Source organism: Hippoglossus stenolepis, chromosome 24, assembly GCF_022539355.2.
Source record: "Hippoglossus stenolepis isolate QCI-W04-F060 chromosome 24, HSTE1.2, whole genome shotgun sequence".
In the NCBI taxonomy this organism is placed as follows: Eukaryota; Metazoa; Chordata; class Actinopteri; order Pleuronectiformes; family Pleuronectidae; genus Hippoglossus; species Hippoglossus stenolepis.
In genome coordinates this window covers 8,098,953-8,124,976 of record NC_061506.1, presented here as the reverse complement: position 1 = coordinate 8,124,976, position 26,024 = coordinate 8,098,953, and the positions used below count along the sequence as shown (strand labels likewise).

Here is a 26,024-nt window from a genome sequence, read left to right as displayed (position 1 = left end):
TCATTCAAGTAAGAGTGACCATGTTTTTAATATCTTAAACATCTGTGCAACATTGTTCAAAATGTTACATCACTGCATGACCTGTAATGTTTCACAATATTTACAAAAAAAATGCTGCTTACATCAAACCATTAAAAAAAAAAAAGTCCAAACAATCTCAAAATAATGGACTGACAAACTATCCCTAGCCCACATTAATGCAAAAAGAAAAAAAAATAAACAAGAGCAATCAAGTGCACATCATACTTCACGCAAGTCTATTTTCTGTAAAGTATATATTAGTGAGAAAATATATACTTAATTACAAGTTGAAAAAATAAAATACTGACAAGGAAAAAGGGTGGAAGAGGGAACTGAGATTCAAAAGAGCAGAAAAAAAAGCCACTCACACCTCAACACGCTCACACAAGCACAGGCGTGAGGAGGAAAAGAAAATAGACGGCACACACCAAACAGACACACACACACACAAAAAAAAGAAATGCTTTGAACTCTTGACCACAAATAACATGAAACTGATATAACAGATCCAGAACACATGGGTTCCCAACACGAGACCGGGTTCCTGCATGTCATTGCACAAAAAGAAAACGGGAGGCGGGGGGAAGAGGCAGAATGAACTTTACCGAAAGAGCTCACGTGGTTCTCGGCCTGAACGGCACATGTTTAAAAGAAAAGGGCTGGGAGGTTTTCCTTTCCACATGGGACAGTAAAAACTGAAAATGTTGACTTTTGCAAAAAAAAAAAAAAAAACAGATTCAATTTAGCTAAAGCCAATGTCTGATATTTATCAAGTAATAGATATTTTTGGAAGTTACTAGACTTTGCCACTACAAATTCGAAATGTCCGTGTTTTCATAGCGTGCACAAAGTCATCCGTCTTCAAATAAGTGAGAGACCTCATCTGAGAATAAAGCACAAATGACTTTAAGGTGGTTAAAAGTGAAAACCCATGAACAAGACAGACCTGTTGGAACTGGCTGTAAGATTCAGAGTTGGATGTTGACGCTCTTGGTTATGTAAATTTAAAACTTTCATAAAAACTTGTGAGCAAATCCAAAAGTTGTGCATATTTTTTGCAATAGGAGTGTTGTCATGTTTTAGTTGGTGAGAGGCAGAAGAATCTTGAGTACCATTTCGGTTTTAAGGAGATCAAACATGGGATTCTTGACATAAATGTAGTTAATGTCTTCTGAAAAGTTCAAGTATTTAAATGGGACTTATCTCGGAGGGTTAGTGTGTGTGTGTGTGTGTGATATTTCGATAATGCTGGATTACCTCAGGACACTTTAAACTAAAACACGACGCTGTCGGAGTTAATGTGTAAAGGTAAAGCTACAAATAAATTACTACTTCATGGCTCTTAGGTTAGGATGCCTGAAAAGGATTAATAATGTAACCCCCCCCCCCCCACACACACACACACACACAAAAAAGGCAGAGTACACATCAGAGGAAAAAGTACAGCCCAAGTTTTTGAAGGTGTGTACAAAAGAAAATCAGAGATGCAGTGTTTCTAGAACGGTTGTTCTTTGCCATTGACTTGTATATTGCACTTAGTAATTCTGTAGTGAATTCAGGTTATTAGTTGATCTGGAGGCGTGTGAGTGTGTGTGTGTTTATCCCGATACTGTGCGTCGCTGTCCATTTACGATTCGGCGTGAAACTTCGGATAAGTTTGTTAGTGTTCACAACTGCATTTACTACCAACGTAAAATCCCGTCTGCCTTTCAGACGAGCATATTCATAAATATTATGGTCTTCTCTTGAGCTGAGAAATTTCCATGAAACAATCTGTAACAAAAACTGGTAAAGCCTCGCTGTAAGAATAAAAGTGTTAACTGTAATGCTCGCTTCTTAAATAAAAGGGAACACAACCACCTCTGTAATGAACTATGAATACATGATATTTTCACAAAAAACATACATATACACATATAAGGCTTGAGTTCTCAACTCTCGGTAGTATTATTGCCATCTAGCATATTTGTAAAGCTTAAAATAAATATGAAGTACTGTACATAAATAATTTACAACAATAAGAAAAAAGAAAGAAAATACACACAAGGCCCCTAAATGTGAGAAATGCTTCCACTGCTCTTGAGTTAGTGTTTCGTTTTCATGATCTAGACTGAGGTTGGTTACTGTACCTAAAGCTATAGCCGTGGCGAACATGACTAGAATCATGGGAGGAAAAAATGTTAAGATTACTGTACAAACGTAAATCACAACAGTCAAATGACAGAAGAACGAATGAATGAACGCAGCCTGTGATTCTGGGTTTTCAGAGGAGGAAAAATCCACCGTTAGAAAGGATTTCATGTTGCGTTTCAGGATTTAGATCGTCTCGTTCTGGTTTAAAACTCCTGAAACTCAAACAACATACAATGACACTTGATTTCGTAAGAATTGTGTGAGGGTGGATTTTTCCTTCTCAAAACGACAGGTAACCAATTTTCTCTCGTCTGCCGGTAAAACTGGAACAATTCACCTCATTAAACCACATCGCCAAATATTCACGATTTTCCTGTGAACGAGCAGATGAAGAATTACCAACGTTGATCTGACAGGGGGACGGGGGGGTCCTTTCCCGACACTGAACACTTCCTGCTGGTAAAGTTCATTCTGTGGTTTTTTATCTTATCAGTACAAATGAGCACAACTGGAGTGAAGTGTAATAATGGAGAGAACTCATATACTCGTGCCTGTTCCACTGCTGTTCCCTTATTTAAAAAAAAAAAGGAGGAAATAATAAAAAAATGAAATAAAAATTTAAAAAAACAGCACGTCTCACAGTTCCTCATATAAAAGCTTTAGGCTGTATTCTTAATTATCCTATGCATGCGGCCGTATGCAACCGCATTTCTGAATAGAAACCAAGACATTGGTACACTTCTTCTGCTTTGTTTTTGTACAATAAAAGATAAAATGTGCATTAGGTACGCTTGTACATGACATTGTACAATATTTACATACATTTCTTGATAGCATGAAATTTCAGGATTATCTATATACATATTGAAAATGTATCAGAAATATTTGGACTGTCTATTTTTCTTAAATATGTAAGGTAATACTTGTAGCTTCTTTTTTTTTTGTTTATTTTACTATATTATACTAGAAAAAAATAGTTAATTCAGTGAGCAGTAGACAAATTGCAACCGTTTCTGATGTTTTTCTCAATTTCTTTCCCTCTTCTTTTTTTTTGCTTTCTACCAGTAAAACTGTTTCGGTGATTGGAATTTCCAGCACCTTCTGTGGTCAGTCAACAAGTCGAGTTCATATCATGGAACAACGATGCACCACTGCATGTCCATGTGTAGCACCTGTTAAGAGAGCTCAGATCGCGTCAAGGCTGAACGGACAAGTCTGCGAAGGCTTTGAGGACGTTCTCGGGCCGACACATTCAATGTTATCTGGATATTTTCCTCCTCTTGGGCTTCGGGAGCTTCACCTGGCGATCCCTCGATGGGATCTGGAGACGGAGAGAAACGTTATGGCGGAGGCCGGACATGTAGGTGGAGTGAAAACAACACTTCATGGAGATAAATAGGTTTTAATCGATCCCTCTTGAGGATCGTGGAAAGTTGTAAACACTCACCGTGCCTGACATCTTGTCCAGCTCACTCATGGCCTCGTGGATAGCAGCTTCCAAGTGATTATTCAGTTTCCCCGGTCTGTTGGAAAACATTTACAATTTACACTATTTACATTTGGGCTGATGCAAGCCAGAGGGAATGCAGGCGTTTTGTTGCTTTAGGACATTTGGCTGCTGCAGGAACCAAAACTATGTTTCAGGACATCATCTTTAAACACCAGGTTTCTGACTGCAAAGCGCCTAAAGTCTGAATCTCCACCAACACTCACTTACTGTTGTTTTGGCTTTTGTCTATAATGGGAATGGATACAATCAGGATTTACTCCTGGGTCAGCGGACTCTGCAGTAGACAGGTTCTTATCAGCTCTGGCTGTAATCAGCAGTGATGGAAACATGACAACCATGTGAATGCTCTCATTTCTTCTTCTGTATTTTGGCAGCGGAGGCTCTGACGCTGAACCTTTTCTGGCGTGACATTATGACGTATATAGAGCTATCAGGCGTAAACAGCCTTGAACATTTGTGTACATGTTATTTTGGGAACAAAGAGCAACGGCCCTTTCTTTCTTTGCATCGTGCAAGATGCAACGCTGGCAAGACAGCGAGGTCAGTGAGCCGGTTTCCTGTGCGTTCGTGACGATGAACATGACTCACTGGGGAAAAAAAGAACAGAAAGACAAACTCCTCTACTGGCGATGGCCAAGGAATCATGTAATGATGTAAACAACAGAGAAAACACTGTTAATCTGCTCTAGGATGCTTTGTTAGTGTGCTTTGCTAACTGGTTTATGACCTATAATACCGACCTACTTTAAAAATCAAGAGTTAATATTGTGTATTATTAATATCTACACTATATTGTGGGATTTACAGTTTAGAAAAAGCCCTGTTCTAGACTGGAACATTCATAGTGTTGGAGCCGGTATTAAAACCGATCCTGGATAATTGCTTTATGGATCTCAGGACAATATTATTTCATAACAACAGATTTACTTACTTCAGGCCTCGTTTGGCGGCTCGGTCAAGTGCCTCCAAGTCGTGAGTTAGTGTTTTTAGCTTCTCTGGCTCTACCTGTATGGACGACAGAAAAATATTACAGTACATTCAAGGTTGTTGAACGGGAGACAGAATCTCCTACCAAATAAAACAACGCAGAATTTGGACAGTAGTATTTTATCATGTGTACTAGTGAATTTGGCAAAATTCTGATTTGGCGGTTAAAATGGTGAGTTTGGAGTATTTTGGAATCCATCTGCCGCCATGGCCAGGGAACAAAATGTCTCGTTTCCTTCTGACTTTTCAAACTTGCAATCAAGTCAAAATCACTAATTTTGACTTAGTGGAAAACAAGCATCACACATGGTAATCCAAGAATTTGTAATGTTTCTATAGAGGGAACATTGCTGGCTGGTGAGTTGGTGCAGTCACTGAAATCTGTCGTCAATCTACAAACTTATTTAGTAAAAAATTTCAAGTTGGCTAGTAAAATAATGACAGGTGGTCCCAGACTGATTTCTCACCTTCGCCTGCTCCCGCAGCTGCATAGCAGCGCTGTGCACTTGTTCGTCCCCGGCCAGCTTGGCAGTCCAGGGTGGGAAGCCCTTCAGCTGTCCCCAGACCAGATCCCCCATGTTGAAGGTCCTGGATCGGTAGTGAAGCAGCTCTGAGGAGGGAGAGTCTGGCTGCCGCAAGTCTTCCTCACTGCTTAGACTCTTTGTGTCCGAGGGGCTGGGCGCCATACCGTTGAAGTGGCCGTTGTAGTGGCTGTAGTCTTTGGCTGTGGCCAGGGGACCCTCCAGGCTCGTGGAGGAGCTGGGCGACTGGTCGTCGCCCGTCAACTCCTGCCGTGGGGGACCTAGGACATCACCATAACCGCGGGTGTTGAAATGGGGGGTGGCACCGTTGATATGGGTGCAGCGTTCCACTGTCTGCTCGAGACGCTCCTTGTAGTTTACAGGAGTCCGGCTGCAGTTATTAAAGCGATATCCATCATCGGGAAAGGCCTTTTCGTGGGCCATGACCAGGCCATGATCGTTGGAGTCCTCAGTGGGGCAGAGAGGGGCGGGAGCCAAACTGGCTGGTCGCTCCATGCATGGACTACTCCTAACTTGGGTTGAACATTCTAGAAATTCCTCGCCGCCCCAGGAGCTGTTATTGCTGTGCGTGTCAAAACCTCCCCTGTGCTGCGTCTCCCCGTCCCACTGCCCCCTTGGAGTACCACGGCCAGGAGAACGGAAGTAGTCAGTGGCCTCAGGAGTACCGTCTGGAGTCATCTTCCCAGCATCCATGTTCTTCTGACCCCGTCCTGGCCTCACCTGCCTCGGCCTGGTGTGCAGGGGTAACGCCTCCCCCTCCTGGTGCCCATGCAGGACTGCACTAACTGCTTGGGGGAGGTTGACAGGCTCCCCTATAGAAGCAGTGAAGGCACTCATGGCGCTGAGGGCAGGCACCGGACTCGCCTGCGTGGTCCCGCTCACCGTGGTTGTTATCGTAACATGCATGCCCTTGCTGGCGGCGTCCACCACAGCTCTGTAGATGGCGTCCACCGACTCTGGGCCACCACCGGGCCCCCTGTCAGAGCCAGGTGTACCTGGAAGCCCCTCTCCCTGGGGCTGTTGCCCCGCCCCGAACTGTGGGTGCTGCAACATCCCCTGCTGTGGACACAACATCAAGGTTACACATGATGAAAATGAAATGCCATCTGAAATGCTACTCATCAGGCAACTCATCCCACCTGGTAGTTCTGGTAGAGGCAGGCCATGGAGCCAGCGTTGACCATGTTGCCTTCTGTGTAGGGTGTGGTGTCAGAAAAGTGCTGCTGGCCCTGGTAGGCCGGGTGGGAGGCCACCACCTGCTGCATGCCCTGGTGGACCTGCTGCTGGTATATCTGACCTCTGTTCACATGTGGTGGCAGGCCTCCCACACCACAGCCAAGGGATGATGGGTTTCCTGCAAAACCATCAGGACATACAAGTCAAGTGGATGTCAATGCAGCCTTTTTTCTTCTACCATTAAAATAGTGAAGCTGAAATCAGAGAGTAAAGGAACATTTCAACGTGGAAAACGATTCCCTGTGCCTGAGAATACAACTAAGTTGGACATAATGAGAATATTTGGCATTTCTTTAAATTGTGTTGTTTTCATGAAGCTCACATTTAAGAAAAACTGACACTCTTGGTGTTAGGTTTGCTCTTCACAGCTTTCTCGAGAAAAAGAAACTACTTAATGGAAAACATCACCCAGAGTTCACATTAGCTGAGTCACAAAGTCCCTGAAAGAATACATTTTTAATTCAAAACCAGAAAATACATCTTTGTCAATAAACCACTTTAAAGATTTTTAGTACATCAATGAAATAGGAGAGCAATGAGACCATCCCTTTTCACTGAAACCATGGTTTCTCAAGAGTTGAGACTTTTTTTGTGGGGGTCGAACCAACTTGGAATTATTTAATTATTTTACCAACTTCATATCATAACACATCAGTGCACAATTAGAGAAGATTGTGTATCATCAACTGCATTTCCACTTAGTCTTTTGCAATCAGTGCACTTTATAGTAATAAAGAACCAGAAAAAAAAATTCACACAGGTTTTAAAAAGCTGGCGCCATTGAACCTTTTCTCCATAACTACGCAGCAATGATAGACCCCTGTTCTGTCTGCTGAGCAGTTTGTTAAAATGTATACCTTTCCAGATTCACTGCGCTCCCCAGAAAATGAACAGCAAAGCTGAGTGAGTTCCTCTCAACAGACACATTCACAATAAAACAAAAAAAGTTGCACATTAACAATCTGTTGCAGCCCAATCTAGCAAACACACACACACACACACAGCTGCTAGATGTGGAGCAAAGACCTGTTGGCAGAGCACACAAGGACAGAACATGAAGGAAATACATCAAGGCCACAAATGTATCAATGAATGAGAAAGCCCCGCAGCAATGTTATGCAGACAAAGCCGACGCAGATACAAAATCTCAGAGGCCTAATGCTGTGTGTGTGTGTGTGTGTGTGTGTGTGTGTGTGTGTGTGTGTGTGTGTTTGAGGGAGCAGTGACTGGAGCAGCTGGTGCGATGCTACGTAGCTGAAGGGCAGCTGTGTGTGTTCTCCATTTTTTTTTCTCCTCTTGTCTTTCTTCCCCTCTCTCTTTCTCTATCTCTCTCTCCTCTCCAATGCTGAGAGCCATGACTCGGCCATCCCCCTCCCCCTTTCTCCCTACATCCTCCACTACTGCTATGATATAGTGACGGCTGTTGCCAAGGGAGGTTGCCATGGGAACCAAGTGATGATTGGTGGTTCTGTCCGCTGCCAGGAAGCTTGTAGGGGGAGTCGGGTGGGTGGGACGAGGGGGGTTACGAGGGTCGGGTGGTGTGATTTTTGCCTGCTGGGGGATGGGGGGCAGTCAGCTGGGTGGCAGGGCGTCTGGGTGGGGGGTTACAATGAACTTTAGAGTATTTGTTGATGGCAAGAGTAGAGGGGAGGGGGTGTTCAAAGCTTGCTAGCTGTCTAGAAACAGATGGTATGAGGCTAATGCTAAGAAGCCACTGACAGGGCCACTTTCAAAGAGCTTTCAGCTCTTAAGATCCCTGACATGTCATTCAAATTAGTTTCAAGTAGGGGACAACGCACAGAGCTACTCTGCAGCATAACATCTGCCATTTGGTGACAAAATAGTATTTTATCCCCAGAGCCTCTAAGCACTTAATGCTTATGGGATCGTGTCACCATCCTGGTCACCTGAATGACTGAGCTGAATTGGGTTAATTTGCTGTACTGGTCATATTGGGAGGTTCTGAATGGTTTCTGGCAAACAACAAAAATGAAAAGCCTTGCAGGTTTTGCACGACTAGATGCACTGGAGAGAAATGTTTTGCTAAAATGGTCCCCTGTTCATCTTTACGATAGTTATGACATAAAGATGTTCATGAATTAGCACATTTAAACCATCAGTACAAGTGTTAATGTACCATACATGGTGGCAAAGCAAAAGAAAACTAGAAGAGTGCAGGTTTAAGGACATTAAGTATGAAATTCATTCCACATGTTAAATTTCAATAGTACTATTAATTTTGGTGAAAAATCCTGAATGCAAACATAAAAACACGATTCCTTACAAACATCCGTTTACGTTAAACATCCCAAAACGTATTGAGCTATGATGTATAAAAAGCAGGCAGGTGGTCAGTTTTCATTGTTGTGAGGAGGCTTAATAAGTGACTAAAACAATTAACTGATTATCAACATAATACACATGGTTGTTAATTCCCCGAACAAGCTGATGATGCGAGTTGGCGGTGACAAGGTAGACGGCTCCAAAAGGATTAAATGCCGGTTATTTGTAGAAAAACACCAGAGGAAGGGATTAGCAGCTACATAACACGGGAAAATAAAATTGACAACACAAGCAACAGGAGGATGCAACAGGTTGCCTCACTTCCTCCTGGTGTTGTTCCTGTATGTTGGCTCAGTTATAATGAGAAATTATAACATTGCCATGGCTGTATTTGAGTCAGTGGCATGACGCATATTTATCCCCCTATGGTTTAGTTTAAATTTACTTGATTCAATTTTTAAAATAAGCTTACAAATAACTTGCATACATTCTTTTCTTGTGGCCCTAGTCTCACATTTCTGGATTTAATCAATTAAGAGAGAATATTTGGGTACAAATCTGATTTCAAATGGAATGAAACCAAAATAAATACAATATATACATTTTAACAAACCTGGTGCATGCTTTTAAAACAAGTTTTTATAAGAATTTAGAATTTCTCATGATGCCAACCCTTATTTGTCAATGTCCCATTTACAAACAGCATTGGACACTTCAATATTTATTTTATGTTTTAAACTCAAGTCCAAAATAAGGAATTTTTCTTAGATTTTATACCACGTTTGCCTTCTCAGAAACAAGGATATGGACCTGCTGATGAAACTGATTGTTGAGGATATCAAATATATTAATGTAAAAAACAATTTGTAATGACTTTTTCCCCACTGGCTCTACCCCCTGACCCAAACTGGACCACCTGAATTTCAATGACTGGACTTCAGGGGAAATACAGAAGGCACCTGGTGATAAGAACAGGTGGCCTGCAGCAGACCTTGGTGATATCTCCATTATAAACCATATGAGGACACACAGATGCATGATGAATACATAAACCCATTGCCCGGTCCCACAGCAAGCAGGGGAGGCGGGGGAGAAAAATAAGATCTAGGTCTTTTCAGTGCTTTCAAAACAAACATGAATGTGCCTACACACACTCACACACTTACAGTCACACAAAGTCATTCATATGCACACAAATGAAGAGAAGTGCACATACACTGTAGTACACAAGTAGTGGCAGACATGTACACACAGTCATTCAAACACACACACACACACACACACACACACACACACACACACACACACACACACACACACACACACACACACACACACACACACACACACACACACACACACACACACACACACACACACACACACACACACACACACACACACACACACACACACACAACCCATCAAAGGCTTCACTCCGGTCTCTATTCAGGGTCCATCGTTACTATAGCGACCAGCTAGCAGGGAGAAGCTCTAAAGAACACCCTATCTGGGCTGCTTCCCTTAAAGCATGATGCAGATCCCATTTCCATCTTCTTACACCATTGACTCATGCCAGTATACAAATAAAACAAAGAGAAACACTGGTTGACTGACAATTAGCTGAGCTTCCAAAAATGAAGGGCCTGCTCATTAGCTCAAAGAGCACACTGTCCAGGCTCGGGGCCCATCACCTAAATCCTTTGGTTCTGGTTCACTCATTACCGTAGAAACCACATCTTCACCGGGCCAGTAGCTTATCACTGAGACACACTGAGAATCTGACTCTGAACCTGGCACAGGAATACATTTTGTTGCTATTTTAAAAAGGAAATCTGTAGCATGATGATGATATTAGTGATAATATTTAAGCCCTACCAGCAGACCTGATGTGCTGTAGTGCTGACATCTCACCTGAATCAGAAATGCTCTGTGTACAGCCTCCATCACCCCCTCCATGTTGCATCACGACCATGTTAGTCCGCCCCATACTGTGAAGGAGGTTCTGCTGTGAGGGACGAGGGCTAGGATGGGATAGTGGCGGGGGATTGGTGTTGGGGCGTCCCAGCGGCATGCCATCAGGGCCCACTGGTCCACCACCTGGCCCCATTGGCCGACAGTTACTCATGGAGGAGGCCTGCATTTGGGCCATTATGTCAGGGAACTGGCCTGGACGTGTGCCCAGATGGCCTCCAGAGGAGTCCATGTTCCGGCAGTGCTGCATTGCATCTCCTGGACCCTGCAGCCTCTGCTGAGCATGCAGATTATGCTGAGGGCCAGCAGGGACCATTACCGTGCTGTCGTTGTAGTGCAGCTGTGGAGCTCCTTGAGGACCCTGCCCTGGACCAGGGCTAAGACCTGGACGATGGCTGCTCCCAGTCAAGTTATGGGAGCTCTGGCAGCTCATGGACTGGAGAAGCTGGGCCATGGAGGCGTTTGGGGGAAGGTTCCCAAGTCGGCCCACTTTTCGCAGCTGCTCAGTGGCACTGGGCCCTGGCATGTGGGGTCCACCCATGCCTGATTTGTTAAGCATGTTGTAGACCATGTTGTTACTGTTATCGTGGTTAACAGCAGCACCGCCGGACGACTGCTTCCGTTTGCGCATGGGGTCCCTCTGCTGGGCCATGAGTTTGTCTCTGAGAGCTGCCCGACCACTCTGGCCCTCAGGAGTATTGAGCAGCATGGCGGAGTTTGGCGGGAGCATGGGATTTAAAGTGCTGTGTCCCTCCATGCCTCGAGGGCCGGTTATAGAGCCAGGGTGCCCACCACTCCCACCACTACCTCCACCACCCGCCCCCATACCTGCGACACCAACTCCACCACCAGCCATGCCAGTAGTGCTGTTGCCAGCAGCGCTGAGTTTGTTTTGATTTGCTAGCTGTGCTTTGGCTGCAGCTGACAAGAGACTGCTGGCGGGGAAGGAAGTGGCGTTCTGTTGGTTGAGGAGCTGGTTGAGGGGCATCCCCAGGAGTCCTGGGTGGCCCTTCTGGGAAGCGCTAGGGGTTGCCAGAGAGGAGGATGATGAGGAGGAAGAGGTGGGTGAATACATGGGGTTACCATGCTGCTGGGTTCCAATAGAGTTTACCATCCCGGGCAACAGCTGGGAGTCTTTGTACTGGTGGAGTGGGTCTGTTTTGTTGGTGGAGGGGCTGGAGGGCATGGCCGGTCTGGGAGATCCCATAGCGGACCTGGGGGAACGAGGAGGGACCTTCATGGTGCCACATGGGGCCTGGTGCCCAGAGGGCATTGCAAAGTTTCCATGATCAGAGGAGGTGGAGGATGAGCGTGAGCGATGAGGGGAGGCCTCCATTCTCCCAATGGCAGGCCCAGCCATGTGGACAGGGGAAGTGACAGGGGAGGGGGACATGGAGGAAGCTGGACCACCCTGTTGAGTCCTCTGAACATGGCCACCATGCCCAGGCTTCGCTGTTGGTAAAGGTAAGTTGCTTGGCAAGGGAACAATGGCAGGAGGGGGTATGTTTACATTCATCATTGGTACCTGAGAGTGGATGTTAGGCTGGAAGTTTGAGGGGTTTGGGGCGTTGGTGGGAGGCTGGCTGACTTGCTTGCTGGGGATAGGGTCTAAGATGCCTAAGGGGTCTTTTTCGGAAGTCAACTGCCTTTTCTGAAGGGCACAGGATGGTGGTATGGATGGGGTGGGCGGCACCGTATGCACAGGCGGCTGTGTTTTATGGTGAAAAGCCACACGGGACATATCCATACCTGGGGGGAAGTTGCCCCGTGGCACGTTCATGTTCATGACAGGGCTTTTGGCAGTGGCCGTTGGGGAGAGGGGCGTGCTAGTCCTCCCTGTCATGGCGCAGGATGGCTGGCTCGCAGGGGAGCCATGGAGCATCACACTGGGTGGGGAAAGAGGCATCCTAGTATTCCCATGGATGGAGGCTGAGCCGGGACTGCCAGCTCCTGGAAAACCACAAGGATTGTTCCTTGGAAAGCCCTCAGGGCTGCCCAGAGTGTCTGCACTTGGAGACTGTGAGCCATCTCCATATAGCTTTGCACTGGAGGGAGGTGGGCTCAGCATGCCTATGTACCCAGCCCTGTATGGGGATTTGGGGCATGGCTCCCCACTGCCCAGCCTCTGTGGCCTGGGGTACCCAGAGTAGAGCTCCGGCTGCTGGGCTCCACCCATCTCCTGGGGTGAATACAGCCTGTGCTGCTGTTGTCCTACTGCCATCATCATCTTGAAATGACTCTTGCAGTCAGGGCCAACAGCATTGGACAGGCCGTCGTGGGGTTTATTCCTTATTGCTCGTTGAGTCGTGGAATGCGCGGCAACCACATGTGATGTACCTTGAGGCAAAACAAAGCACATTTGAGTTAACACATCGGTCAAAATATTTGGCAGGACAGTTAAGTCATTAACTACAGTAGCTACAAGGGCTTGGACTACTACACTAAAGTACTTAATCTCTAGAACTGGCTGATTACTCTGTTTTTTGTAGATAGGAGCACCAGCAACCTGACATACCTCAGCATGTTTTACTTTGTGTGTCTGAGGGCCACCGACAAACTGAATTTGTTTATTGAGCTCAGCCGAGTTGTAACAAATGTATTTATAGGTACTCGTACCTCTTCCTGGACTGGTCAGTGTCAGAGGTGGGTGCCTCTCCATGCTCTTGTGCAGCGTGGCCACGGCCAGAAGCTTCCTCTTGTGAATGCAGAGTTTGGTGACATCGTCATCTGCTCTCACGTCCTCCGCTGTCCTCTGCTTGACAGCTGCCCCTGGGTCGAAGTTGAACACCTGAGGAACAAGAGGAATTATTTGTGGCGTTTTCTTTTCTATTCTTAAGGTAAATTTACAACAATAATGTCAATTTTACTGAATTCTTTATTCAAGTGAAATGATCATGAATTTAACAATAATAGTAAGCTTTTTATCAGTGGTTTGAGACTAATCTGAGGACCTTCAGGAATGCTGTGGATCCAGGATAGGGGGGGCCTGGTTTAGTTATTAAGTTGATACTTCATGGTGCCACAGAGCCCAATTTTGAATATCAGGAATTAAAACCTTAGATCAAATTTAAGTTTCGAAATTGTTTTAAAATCACAATTCTGAGTCAAAGGAGCATTTGGAGAAATGGAGTGGGGATAATGTTTAGGGATTGACTGCGTTTATATTTGCTTTATTAAAATTGATTGTTTCAACACAAACACAAGCCTAATTTTAAGAGTAGCCTGTCAGAGGTTGAGTGCAACTTGGTTTGACTAGAGTCACGCGAATTCTTCCTCACGGACTAACTTCCTCCTCATAACTCCCTCTATCTCCTTACTACCTACTTTCATGAATGCCAAATATAACACATGGTGAAGTAGCTGGAAAAATACAATATGTCAAGGTTAACAAAGTTTAAATCTGTACAAGGCTCATTTTTCCTTTTTTTATGTTCATTTTGTAATAAAAATTGCCGAAACCTCTGCAAGCTATGTCTTCACTGACCTTTACTTCTCCTCCAAGACAAACTATTCAGGCATACCTGAAAGAGTAGGGACCAGATCCAACATATGATCCCCTGAACTAAACCAAAATCCTGTTTGACGTCATCTGCTATTGCATTTTTTAAATGATTCCACATCTTTTCCTTCAAGATTACTTCAAAGTGAACAGCTGAAGAAAGAAACCTGTTGTAAAAATGTTTTTAATCTGTTTGGGGACCTTGCTTAGCTCCAATTTTTGGACGACAGCATTTTAATTTCATTTGCAGATTGTGACTTCCACCTTTATCTTATTAATTATGTTATATTCTGGAGAGCCAAGTTGAGAGGAAGCTGGAAAACCAACCAACCAAAAAAATAGATTACCTTGTGAAGGATGAGTGGGCACTCCAGGCCACATTTGCAGGTTCCATCTGTCAGCAGGTAGGTCTTCACCTGCTCCAAGCTAGACAGCACCGAGCCACTGGGACTGCGCACACACACAAAAAAAAAACACAACAGCATTAGGCCGAGGACAGACTTCAGCTGGTGTAGCTCCAGAGCACAAACACTCCTTCCGTGATATCATATGTTGCAGCAATTATTTGCATTGTAACAAAATAAACCATTTAACATTTAAATGTTCCAATGACAAACTAAAAGATATTTTTTAGGTGGGTTCGAAGCTTCTTGAGGCTTCTTTTACAGGCTTGCGACCATGAAATCATGTAGTTATATTTGACAAATTTAGCTTTTATATTTTAGCCCAATGAGAATGAAACTGGGAGAGATTAAATGTTTTGTGACCCAAAAAAATCCTCCTGTGGAACATTTCAAACCTGCCACAAATGAAAGAACAGTCTGTACCATTGGTTGTTTCTATCGAACAAGTGCAGCAAGTGGACATTTTAGAATGTTGTGAATATGAGCAATACAAAGTGTGCTATGACAGTACCAGGCCACGGTCACAGAAGTAGGCAGGATTCTTTCCAACACCCAAAATAAACCTGACACCAGCCGAGTGCTTTAGTTCATTGTGGCTGGTAAATACACGTGCTGGTGTTCATGTGCCAGGAAGGACAACTTCAGGTCCACATCAAACTCAGCCAAAGTCCCTGATGCACCAGCTGAGTGGATTTTCTGACCGAGTGACTTTATTTATTTATTAAGGGGGAGATAGGCTGGAGAAATTTGCCAAAGTTATTTTCCTATCTGTGAAAACGTGAGCAGCACTTCACCTGTTACAGGACAACGTATTGTGACAACAGCAACCTACCAAAGTTGATTATATTCTAGGATAATTGTATAATAGAAAAATACTTTTCTATACCTGGAAGCTGCTGCTGTGTGAAACTAGTTTTCAAAAACACCACGTTTGTGTTGATCCCCTGCAGAGGCGATCAATTAAGAGGAACCATCTGTGTGGAGACGGTGAACAAACCTGTTGATGTTCTGGTTTTAAAAGGAATCGAGACCAAAAGCAGATGTTTAGTAGTAATACATCAGATCAATTATTTTTGTACTATTGTATTCATCTACTTTTGGCTACACTAGAGATGAAACAGAGGCGATAATACAAGTTTTAAGTCCATTATTGTACCAAAATGTGTCTCAATCTCTGGTACTGGCTTCTCAGATGTGTCAATTTGCTTCTTTTCTGTTGAATAATATTGTAAATAAAGTGAGAGCACATCACAACAACGCAAGGTAATTTATGTACTTGAATCACATGGTTTTTCTCCGTCAAAACTTTGTACTTTTAGTCGAACAGAACCTTTATTGCCTCACAGAGTACCCAAATGTGTTCAAAATATTAGAGCGGACATTATTGATTTATCTGTAACAATTGATGTGTTAATGCCATTCTTTCTATTTTGACATTTTCTAGACCAAATGATTAACTGAAAATCACTTTCAGTCCCATTGTATAACAATTTAACAGAAATTAAACCAGCAAAGAATATTTTTTAAACTGGTCAATCTACGGTGATCTTCTGACATTACATAGCGTAAAATGCATAGTAAGCAAGTTACCAACATATTAAGTACTGTGCCTAGTGTTCTGCAATTCACCTCCTGCCAATGGATTTTCTTGTAGCACACTTGTAGTCAGCTGTCAAACCCTCTGATGGTTTGATGATGAAGTTCTTACCTTATGTATAGGACCCCTCTGCCACGCTCTGCCTTGCGCTGCCAGCCAATGGGGACCTGGACAGGGGCGGCCTGCCTCTCATCTCCTGCCTCACAGTCCTTTCCGCCATTCATTGCTCCACTGGATTTACGCTCAACACCTCAGAGGTATATATATCAGACATCAACCAGTGTCTTCGCAATGCTCGTCATGTTTCGTCTTCCAAAGCGATGGTGGTGGGTGGGTGGAGGAGATGGGCAGGGCTGCAGGATTATGCTTTAATGTGGGACTCTGCTCTCGGGTGGAGCTGATGGGGTGGTGGATGAGCAGGTGGTCGGGTAGGGTGAGGCGAGCTCACGGCAGACCCTACCCTTTGAGCTGCTTCATGGCTACAGAGCTGAATTGCCCATAGACTTCCATTACTGCCTCTTGTCATTCAGAGCCATCCAGCTGAAAAGGTGAGGATCGGGAGTTGGAGCGCACTGTGCTTTACTAGTTTTTTTATCATTTGTCTTCTGCCGCCCAGAAATCCGTCCCTCAGTCGGACAAGTAAAATATGTTCAACATATCGGCTCCCAAGCGCAGTTGGGCAGTGGTATTCCCATGGTTCCTGTGAGGGCAGAACAGAAGAGCAATTAATGGTCAATGCCATCAATTTACTTTGCAGGTCAATAATTTAATCTGCACTGAGAACATAAAGACATAAATTGTACAAAAGCCCCTTCAATTTCTGACATTAGTGTTTTCATTAAAATCCAATTATTTACATTGTCCTGCTGAAAGGAAAAAATGCAAATCGTTGTTAAAAAAAAAGTTGTATTTAATTGTTTCACTACAATGACAGATACCAGACATCTTAAATTAAAGAAGGATTCAAAGTCACAAAAAACACTGTCTAACAAAAACTCTATCTTATTATTTGCCAACTGTTCTGGCACTTCACTTTCTATTTCATATTAAACCACTTGTTATGAGCTGCTGATGTTTACCAGTTTAAATTGTGTGGTGGGGAAAAAGGATTAAATCATTACCAACATAGTGATGAGAAGCGGCTATGAATAAAACCAAACGGCAGATTAATTGATCATGTAATAATAATGTGTGATTTCTTTCTTCCAGATTTCGAATACATAAATGTAAAAACAACCAAACTTGGCCTGTTAAAAAGGGAAAATATTGCATATCACGTATCGCATCCTGCAGAGATTTATCTGACAGTTGTATTATGATACAGATTGATCCACTAGTCCAGTACATGCTCCAATAATAAATAAGCAAATCAGGTATCTTTGGCCAATCTTTTTCATCAATGTCATTATAGACACATAATCCGGTTTTAGTGCCACATCAAAACCAGACCTCGTCACTTTCTGAAAAATTATTTCAGTGAAAAAAACGTACATTATTCTATATAACTTAAAAAGGACAAGTCCTCTGCCTCACTGTATTCTGTGAGCCATCAGATTCAGTGGTAACATTCAATCAACATTTACTGGATAATAAAGTGGAAGTACTGAGATGTAGTTAACTTCACTTTCACTGTGTTGTTTACCTTTTTACTTCTATGGCTTCTGCCGCTGCAGCACAGATCCCATAGGGGGCGAAATGAGCGAAGGCAGGGTTAATGAATGTCACAGTGCAGTAACAAAATGTGTGATTAAAAACCTACAACCCTTCAGCACTGAGGAATCTCCGTGGTTTAGGTTTGATGGTTAATTACTATTGTTCATATTAGTGTCAGTATCACACTTGTCTGGTAATTAGTCCCTAAATCACAATTGAAATGTTATTAATATGATTTGAATAAACTAGATTCTCAAATATCAAGTTATAGCTTTTGCTGTGTAACTGCGCTGAGTGAAGTGAAAATAGCACCCATCTTTATTTCTGACCAAAACTCTAAGTATCAGCCCCCGAATGGGAAAAAGATACACACCTTCAAGTGAAGATATTATTTCAGCCTGATCACTGGTGTTAATGTGTTCAAGGTACTGACTGCAGTACAATAGCTCGCAATACTTGGGGCGTTTGTCTTACAGAATCGAAAATAGACCAGGATTTAGCCACAAATCACATTAAATAATTGCCCCAAATAGCAATTCTACAGATCTGCTCAGGAAGTCCCTTTCTATTTATCTGATGGGGAAATAAAGGTTTGCAATAAAGGTTGTATAACCTATTTAGGGATTAGGTCTGTGTCATGAAGACATGTCTTGTCAAAATATGACTTCAAGGAATAAAAACGTCCAAACACTGGTAGAAACCATGTAAACCAGGCTGAATCCAGTCTGTGAGAGATGGAGCGTCATGTGAAGCCTCCTCTCTGCTGCTGACTCATAACTGCCCTGTGAGTGGCTGAGACCAACCCTAGCGACACCACCACAGAGAAGGAGAGGCGAGGAGGGCAAGGCCGTGGCACGGTGAGAATGAAGCAGCAGTTTAATGTCTACTGTTTATCTGGAGATACGCAGCGGCAACAGTGGCACCTCATCATCTCAGGAGAGGCATGCAGTGTCCTATCAGAGCAACCGCCTCGTCGTTAAAGTCTCATTTCCCACAACTCCATGTTTGGAAAATGCAGAGGTAACAGAAAACATAATTCCAATTGTTGTATTCTCTCCGGAGGTAAAAACGAGTTATTTTCCCCAACAAGTGCTTAGTGCAGTGTTGGTGTTTGTCGCGGGGACAAATATTTCACCTCCATCTTTAAGGGTAGTTTTCAGTATTTTGTCTTTTCGGGTTTGGTTGGATCAGGAGTGATAGAGCAAGACCAATGGACAGATCAGATCATGATCAATAATGATATCGATGAAATTCAGATCCACCAACATTTTGATGAAGAATTACATCGGTGCTTAGCTCTGGCAAACCCAGCACTCCCTCATATAAAAGCATGAATTAAAAACTCAACTTTTACCATTTTCCTGCACATTCTCTGACTCATAGCTCAACGATTACCATGTGCAAATTACTGACAGTACTTTCTAATCTCGAACCTTTTACTGTGGACGGATATTTCCATTTTGAAAATTACTCTTTTGGCCTTTCTTCCTTTATTGTTCACAGCATCAAGAAAAGACAAGAGAGCAGCAGAGAGGTGGTCAAACTCAGGACATTGTGGATTCGTAAGAACAGAAAAGTGAATTCAATTATTTCTGCACCGAAAACAGAAGAGTGAAATGCTAAGGTTTTCTAACAACAGAGCTTTACTGATGTACATAGCTGAGGTCATAGTTCATGTCCACCACCATCAACTACATGTTGGGGCTACAGCGGCAAAGGACATGCTACAAGCAGGACACATGAACTGGGATTTGTAAGCTGAAATACAAGCTATCCTGATGTAAACATATGTGCAAACCACGATTGTTCCATACTGCAAAGTGAATGCAAAAATACTATTAAAGCCCAACACGGCCTGATCACATATGATAAATGTGGGTGCACGGGTGCCAACGATGCATGAACTCCAACACTGAACAACAAATCAAAACGGCACACGGAAGGTCTTTCTTCAAATGAAATCCATGTGTATTCTTTAAGGTTAATATCAATAAAACTGAACTTAACAGTACAACAAAGCCACTGGCTGGTGCATCTGTGGCTTGTACACATTTTTGTCGGATTCATACATTTCAGAAACTGATATATTTCCGCCTCATTGGCACAGAGGACATTGAATGCCATGCAAAATATTTGTTATCCTTATAAAAGCAGATTTTTTTGTATGCGATAGCCAGAAATATGGAACTCTATTAACCGACATCCTGTTCTTGTACAATGTGTGACGCAGAAATAAACAAGTTACATGCAGAGCTCCGCTGCAGATTATTCTGCTGTTACATAGAGCAATGCTTATGTGGCAAAGAGCAGGTTGAAAACAATAAACATTTGAATATTTATAGGAGGCTATGATCCAATTATCCTCAATGTGAAAGCAACAGATCATCTAAATTACTAACTCTACAAGAAAAAAAAAATCATATTTAAGGATTTATACCTCGATGGCATAACAACAATTTGGGGAGACTCTGTGCAATCAGTGCTAAAATTATTATAACAATTATTGTGCATAAAACACCATTTAAGTCCTTCTGTAGAATTTTGGTGCAGACGCCAGATACCTGGGATAGAGGCAATGGTTGTACTATGATAATATCGCATCAGCAATTGTGCCAGATCAGCTGCATCAATAAGGAAAAAAACAAGATATAGAAATAGATCAGAAATGGATCCTGAATATAATCCACCCTGCTGCACTAATTCTGCCCTCCATCACAATCAATGTAAAGGAGAAATGAAGAACAAATGACAAAGGAGAGAAATGTGGAAACGTCACTGCAGTCTCTGATGTCTGTGAATCTGAGACACGACTACAAAAACGGACTGAGCTTCGTATATTTTTCGGGGCCTGCGAAGGTAAATCTGATTCATTTGATAAGGTTAAAGTTGAAAATTGGAAACAATCAAGAAAAAGCTAAATGATTTTGCACGTTCCTCATAGAGGAAAAAGATGCAGCACTGCTAGAAACATATTTTTGAGGAAAATAAACTGTTTTTGGCACATGTGTTGGGGTAAAGCAACACAGTCCAGCTGCAAACTTCATACAAGCAGCGCGTGAGAGGCAGAAGAAAGATAATGCAGAAAAAGTCATAAATACAGGCACTGGAGAGTTACAGCAATGCAGTCTAAGAAAGGGAAAAAAGGACAAAAAAACAAAAAAGAAATCACATCAAAATGTCAAGTGGGAGACACAGCCAAAGGTTCTTGAGTAACTGAGTTTGCAGTCCATTAAGGATGGCAGCTTATGTAAATGATGGTGTTCCATCCAAAATCTATGTCAAAATTTTTAAGAATATGATCAGACTAAATACCTTGTGTGCATTTTCATCTAATGGTTAAGTAGTAGTTCGTTCTCTTATGACCAAGTATTATTAAAGTGGTTCTCACAGGGATATTGTTTTGCATGTTTTACAGGGTAATAAAAGCATCATAGCAGCTATTTCATGGGAGGGATCATGGGAGATGAAAGCCTGGTATTCACATTGTCTATTTAACCCCAAATTCACTTCGCTGACCACGACAGCAAACTGAGCTTTTATCAACTAGCTGTTGCAGCGGCTGGTAAACTTTAACCACCGACTCATGACGCAGATCAGAAAACAGCCACTGCAAAAGGGACACAACTGAAGCTTAACACAATTTGGATTGTCGTAAATTCTCCACCTGGCCCTGAACCGATGGTGAGCCTTAATTCTTTACAGTGTCAAATAGACAATGCCGATTAAAAACAATAAAAAGGTGAGAGGACAATATTTTTCAGGCCTGCAAAGAATCTCAGCACGTAATCTCAGCCCACTACGACCTTAAAAGACAAGAAAAGCGTGCTGACCCCGAACGTGCATCAGAGCAGTCCAAGTCTTAACGTGATTTAATGTCTGGTCAATTCGTCGTACAGCAAACATTATGATTGTCCATATAAAGCCTGAGTTTAGAGCCAGTTGAGAGAGGCAGGCAGGTGACACCAGGAATCAGACATCATCTCGGGTGAATTTATATCTGCCATTAAACAGTAAAATATACATTCGTGTCAGCCACACAGATAAAGTAAAGCTGTTATCGTCACCTTGAATACAGACAGTGTTTGGGAGCTGTTTCAATGCATGATGCACAAAGTGAGAAGTTTACAGCCACAACCGTCCCTGAGCCAATTCTGAGCATGAATCCTACTGCATTTCTATGCATTAAAACCTGCGTTTAGAGCTGTATACCTGTGATCAGACCCGTGGAAATGCATTTAGTGCTTTGTGAGGAGGGTCTGTCATATGCTGTCAAATAAAGCAGGGGTTAAGTACAGGTAGCAATGCCTGCACAGAGCATGTACAGTCTGTGGAGCATGATGAAAAAGGTGAATACACGACCAAACTGCAGTAAAGCAAACCACTCAAGGCATGTACTATTGCTCTTTTTAGCAACTAGCTCCATTAAAGCCCCTAATTCTCAACCTAGCCTTCCCATCTTGTTGTAACCCTATGCTACAGCTTGGGCTAGCTTAACAGGGTAAATTAGCCATAATGTCCTGCAGCAGCCTTCAAAGTTGACAGCTGTACAAGTTGGCGAGCAAGATGCCACAGGGCACGACTTCCCCCCCCCCCACCAAATCTGGAGAGCATGACAACCAGCCTGTGCTCACAACCAAAGCGACCATAGGTGCCTGAGCGTTGGGAAGATGGGCTAATTAGCTTGGTGACCATTAGCCGAGGCTGCCCATCAACTGTGCCAAGTATTGCTTTATTAAGGCTTTGGCAACAACCGTGTGGCGTACGGGGCTGTTCGGTGGATCACCGGGCGAGACGTGCAGCCCAAGCCGTCTCGCCTGCGGGCCTCCGTGTTGGAAACGGACCGTGTCAACAAGCGACACGGGTCCTGTCTGACTGGGCTTTTTTGATGCATTGGGACACAGCATCTGAAATAGCTGGGGGTTAGCATGCCAAGCGTCAGCTGTCTAGCTCCCGTTAGCCAGCTAGCTAGCTAGTTAGCCAGCTAGCTTGTTGTAACGATAATGAATAGGAGGGCGAGCTCGGCTACGCTAGCGACATTTTGGCGTCCAATTGGCGAACCGCAGCAGGGGCCGCGCACGTCGAGGGGCCCACGGTCCCCGTTCCGTGCTCAAATTGTCGAAGTGAAAAGCGGCCAGGCCCCGCGCAGGGGTTTGGGGCCAGGCAAGGCCAGGGCCAGGCCGAGTTAGCACGGGTTAGCTTAGCATGCTAGCTAGCAGTAGCCGTGCAAACCCGTTGCGTTCGCAGGGAGAGAGAGAGAGAGGGTGAGAGAGGGAGAGAGGGGGGGAGCGAAGAAGAAGAGGAAGAAGCGAGAGACGCTTTTCAGGCACTAACGTTTCTGTCTGCGTCAAATCAACCCGGGAACTGTCCGTCCTTACCCGGGCGTCCCGGCGAGCGCGTCCCGCTGCTGGAGCCGTGCGGCGAGCGAGCGACTGTGTAGTTTGTGAGCCCGGGGAGAAATAAGAAGAAGAAGAACCCTACCCATTAGTTCTCCTGCCTCCGCTGGTTCTCCTACACTGGGAGATTGGGAATGATGGAGAGCCGCACTGCGCATGCGCCCGAGCAGGAGCAAGCCTGCAGATGGGTGCGAGGTGATGCACGTTTTTCATCCAGGGGCTCAGTGACACATGAACCCTGCGCAGCCCCCCCACACGAACATTCACCTCCAGAGAAAGTACTGTCTGCTAAATGCACTTCGTGTTTGTACAGTTAAAGTACTCGAAACAACAGTATAAACACGTGAAGCACATTCGATCTTTGTTTATTTCCTGCAAAAACTCTGAAAGCTCCAGTCTGTGAGATTTAGGTGAAAGGGATCTATTGGGAGAAATTGAGTATAAAATAATCCTCATGATGTTTTCACTAATCTTATGAATGGTTTTCTTCACCCTACAATGTGTTCTTTATATTTACATTGGGAGTTGGTCCTCTCTATGGAGGCCACCATGTTTTTTTTTACAAAAGCCCAGAATGGACAAACTAAACACCTTTGGAGTTTGTATGTTTTTTGGAAGGGGAGGGTGAGTTGAGGGGTATTCAGCTGCAACATGCAACTTCACCACTAGATGTCCCTACATTCTACACACTGAACCTTTAAACAACAATGGATTAATTGGATTGTCTATAACTGTAACAGTGGAAGAGATTAAACTCATTTAAACCCTCTTACTAAATGTAAATATTACTTTATTTTTGTATTATTATTATTATTATTATTATTACAATATGCATAAACCTGTATACATTTATTTTAATATCTCATACATAATGCACAAATACAGTTACAGGTACTCCTGCAATCATCCTGGGCCACTCCACTTTACTCAAGTAATAATTCCGTCTGCAGTGAAATGTGTATATTGTACGGACACATACCAGCAGTACGATTTTTAGATACACATCCACCAAAGTGGTTCTTCAAACACATAAACCTCCTTACTAAACAGAAACATAATTTTTACCTGACAACGTAACATTTAAATTGAATTCTCACATTCAGAGCTTTAAATAACATCCCCTAATTGATGTAATAAAACTGATTAATATAATAATGCCACGAACAGGGGATATTTTGCTAATAGCTTGGAGGTATTGTGTCACGTTTAATGAGGCATAATGTGTTAACAAGATGATTAAACTATTAACTGCAAATTGTTGTAATGTTAATAATTAATTACTTTAACTGGAAGGTTTGACAACTTTTATCACCGGCTGTAACACCTCAAGTCTTTTTAGTGTTTCATCGACCATCAGGAAACAACCCTAAAATAATTAAAGCCAATGAACAGATTATCCAGAAAAAAAAGCTTTCTTTCCTTTTACAGGAATATTATAATCATATTATTGGAGATAAAGAAACAAACAAACCAGTAATACCCAAATAAGAACCAAGGAATTCTCAGTCAGGGGCCCTTGAGCAAGCAACTGCTGTATTTTGGTTATTTCCCAGATAATTAAGTTTATTTATTAACTGTGTTTACATGTATGACAAACTGAAAATACTAAAACAGATGCAAAGCAATATAATTTCCCTAAAAGGTAGTAAATAAATAAATAAAACACGTGAATTCAGTGATGTGGAGTGAAATGAAGATGCAACTCACTGTGCAAATGCTTGAATTTTTGTGTGAAGGTCAAACCTGAGGAGATGTTCAATTAATCCTGTGTATGGCTGCTGTAAAAAGGGCCGCTTCATGTATTTTTAAGGGCAAACACGGAGCCGAATGTGCGAGTGGAGAGTCGTATTTCAGAATAATGTGACAGGCCGAGCAGGAGCGCAGACTGGGAGACGATTTGCGAGATATCTGGTGGTTTATTGTGCTTTTTTCATCAGTCAACCAAAAGCCACGGGAGGCGTTTAAGCATCTCCAGAGCTTCATCATCATTGTGGGAGAGTAAAAGATGTTGATCTGCAGGCGAGCCGTGAGCCATTCAGATGAAACATGCCTCCTAATTTTACCAAAAACCACGGCGGTGGTGGCAGTTATGGCCTTTCGGATTTTTAATACATCTAATTCCTAATTACACATAATTACCACCATTAGAGGGGCCCTTTTTAATGCTATGCATCACATCTTCACATTAACTCACAATGACATAGATATTTTCTACAATTGTTGTTCTTATCTACACTGATTGAGTCCTGATTGGATTTTGTTTGCCCAAAGAAAGTAAAAGAGGTGGGAGATGGCATATATTTCCTGAAATACAAATACAATTATGTAGTTTGCGTGGTGATGGACATTTGAACAATAAACATGGAAAACAATTCGATTATTTAAATTATGTGTTTGCTAATTAGTTTGAAAATACTTTAGACAATTAAAATGTAGGCCTACTTGTTGGGAGTCTTTATATGGCAATTTCAAATGTGTTTTTAAAGACCAATAGGCTACATTGTTGTTATTTTAAAAGCCACCGGCTGATGAAGACCATGAGTTGATGTTGAAAGCTCCAGAAAAAGATAGTAAGTGGACATTTAAACACAATTTAAAAATTATAAAAGGTGACTGATTACTATTTCTATTCTTGGCAGAACTATACATTTAATTGTAGCTGAAATTATTTACTTCCTGTATTTGCAACTTATTTCTAATCAAACAGTGAGGCTAAGGCTACTTGTTGGATGAAGATTTCTCAATAAAGGACACAAACAAATGTCATATTTAAAGATTTATTTTAAAGGCAA

General features: G+C 42.9%; 1 protein-coding gene across 3 annotated transcripts; it reads right to left on the bottom strand.

The window, feature by feature from the left end:
• LOC118103474 (methyl-CpG-binding domain protein 5) lies at positions 1 to 23,455 on the bottom strand. 3 transcript variants are annotated; one of them, XM_035150465.2, is made up of 10 exons: positions 23,171 to 23,455; positions 16,298 to 16,886; positions 14,533 to 14,635; positions 13,303 to 13,474; positions 10,627 to 13,023; positions 6,333 to 6,547; positions 5,119 to 6,252; positions 4,596 to 4,669; positions 3,602 to 3,677; positions 1 to 3,475 (listed from the first exon to the last, which is right to left on the bottom strand). In XM_035150465.2, the coding sequence occupies exons 2-10, from the start codon at positions 16,408 to 16,410 to the stop codon at positions 3,413 to 3,415; spliced, it is 4,347 nt and encodes a 1,448-aa protein (XP_035006356.2). In that variant the 5' UTR covers positions 16,411 to 16,886; positions 23,171 to 23,455; the 3' UTR covers positions 1 to 3,412. The 3 variants fall into 3 exon arrangements, with proteins under 3 accessions (XP_035006356.2, XP_035006357.2, XP_035006358.2); XM_035150466.2 differs by having other exon boundaries at positions 23,215 to 23,455; XM_035150467.2 differs by having other exon boundaries at positions 23,318 to 23,455.
• Between the last annotated feature and the right edge of the window lie 2,569 nt (positions 23,456 to 26,024).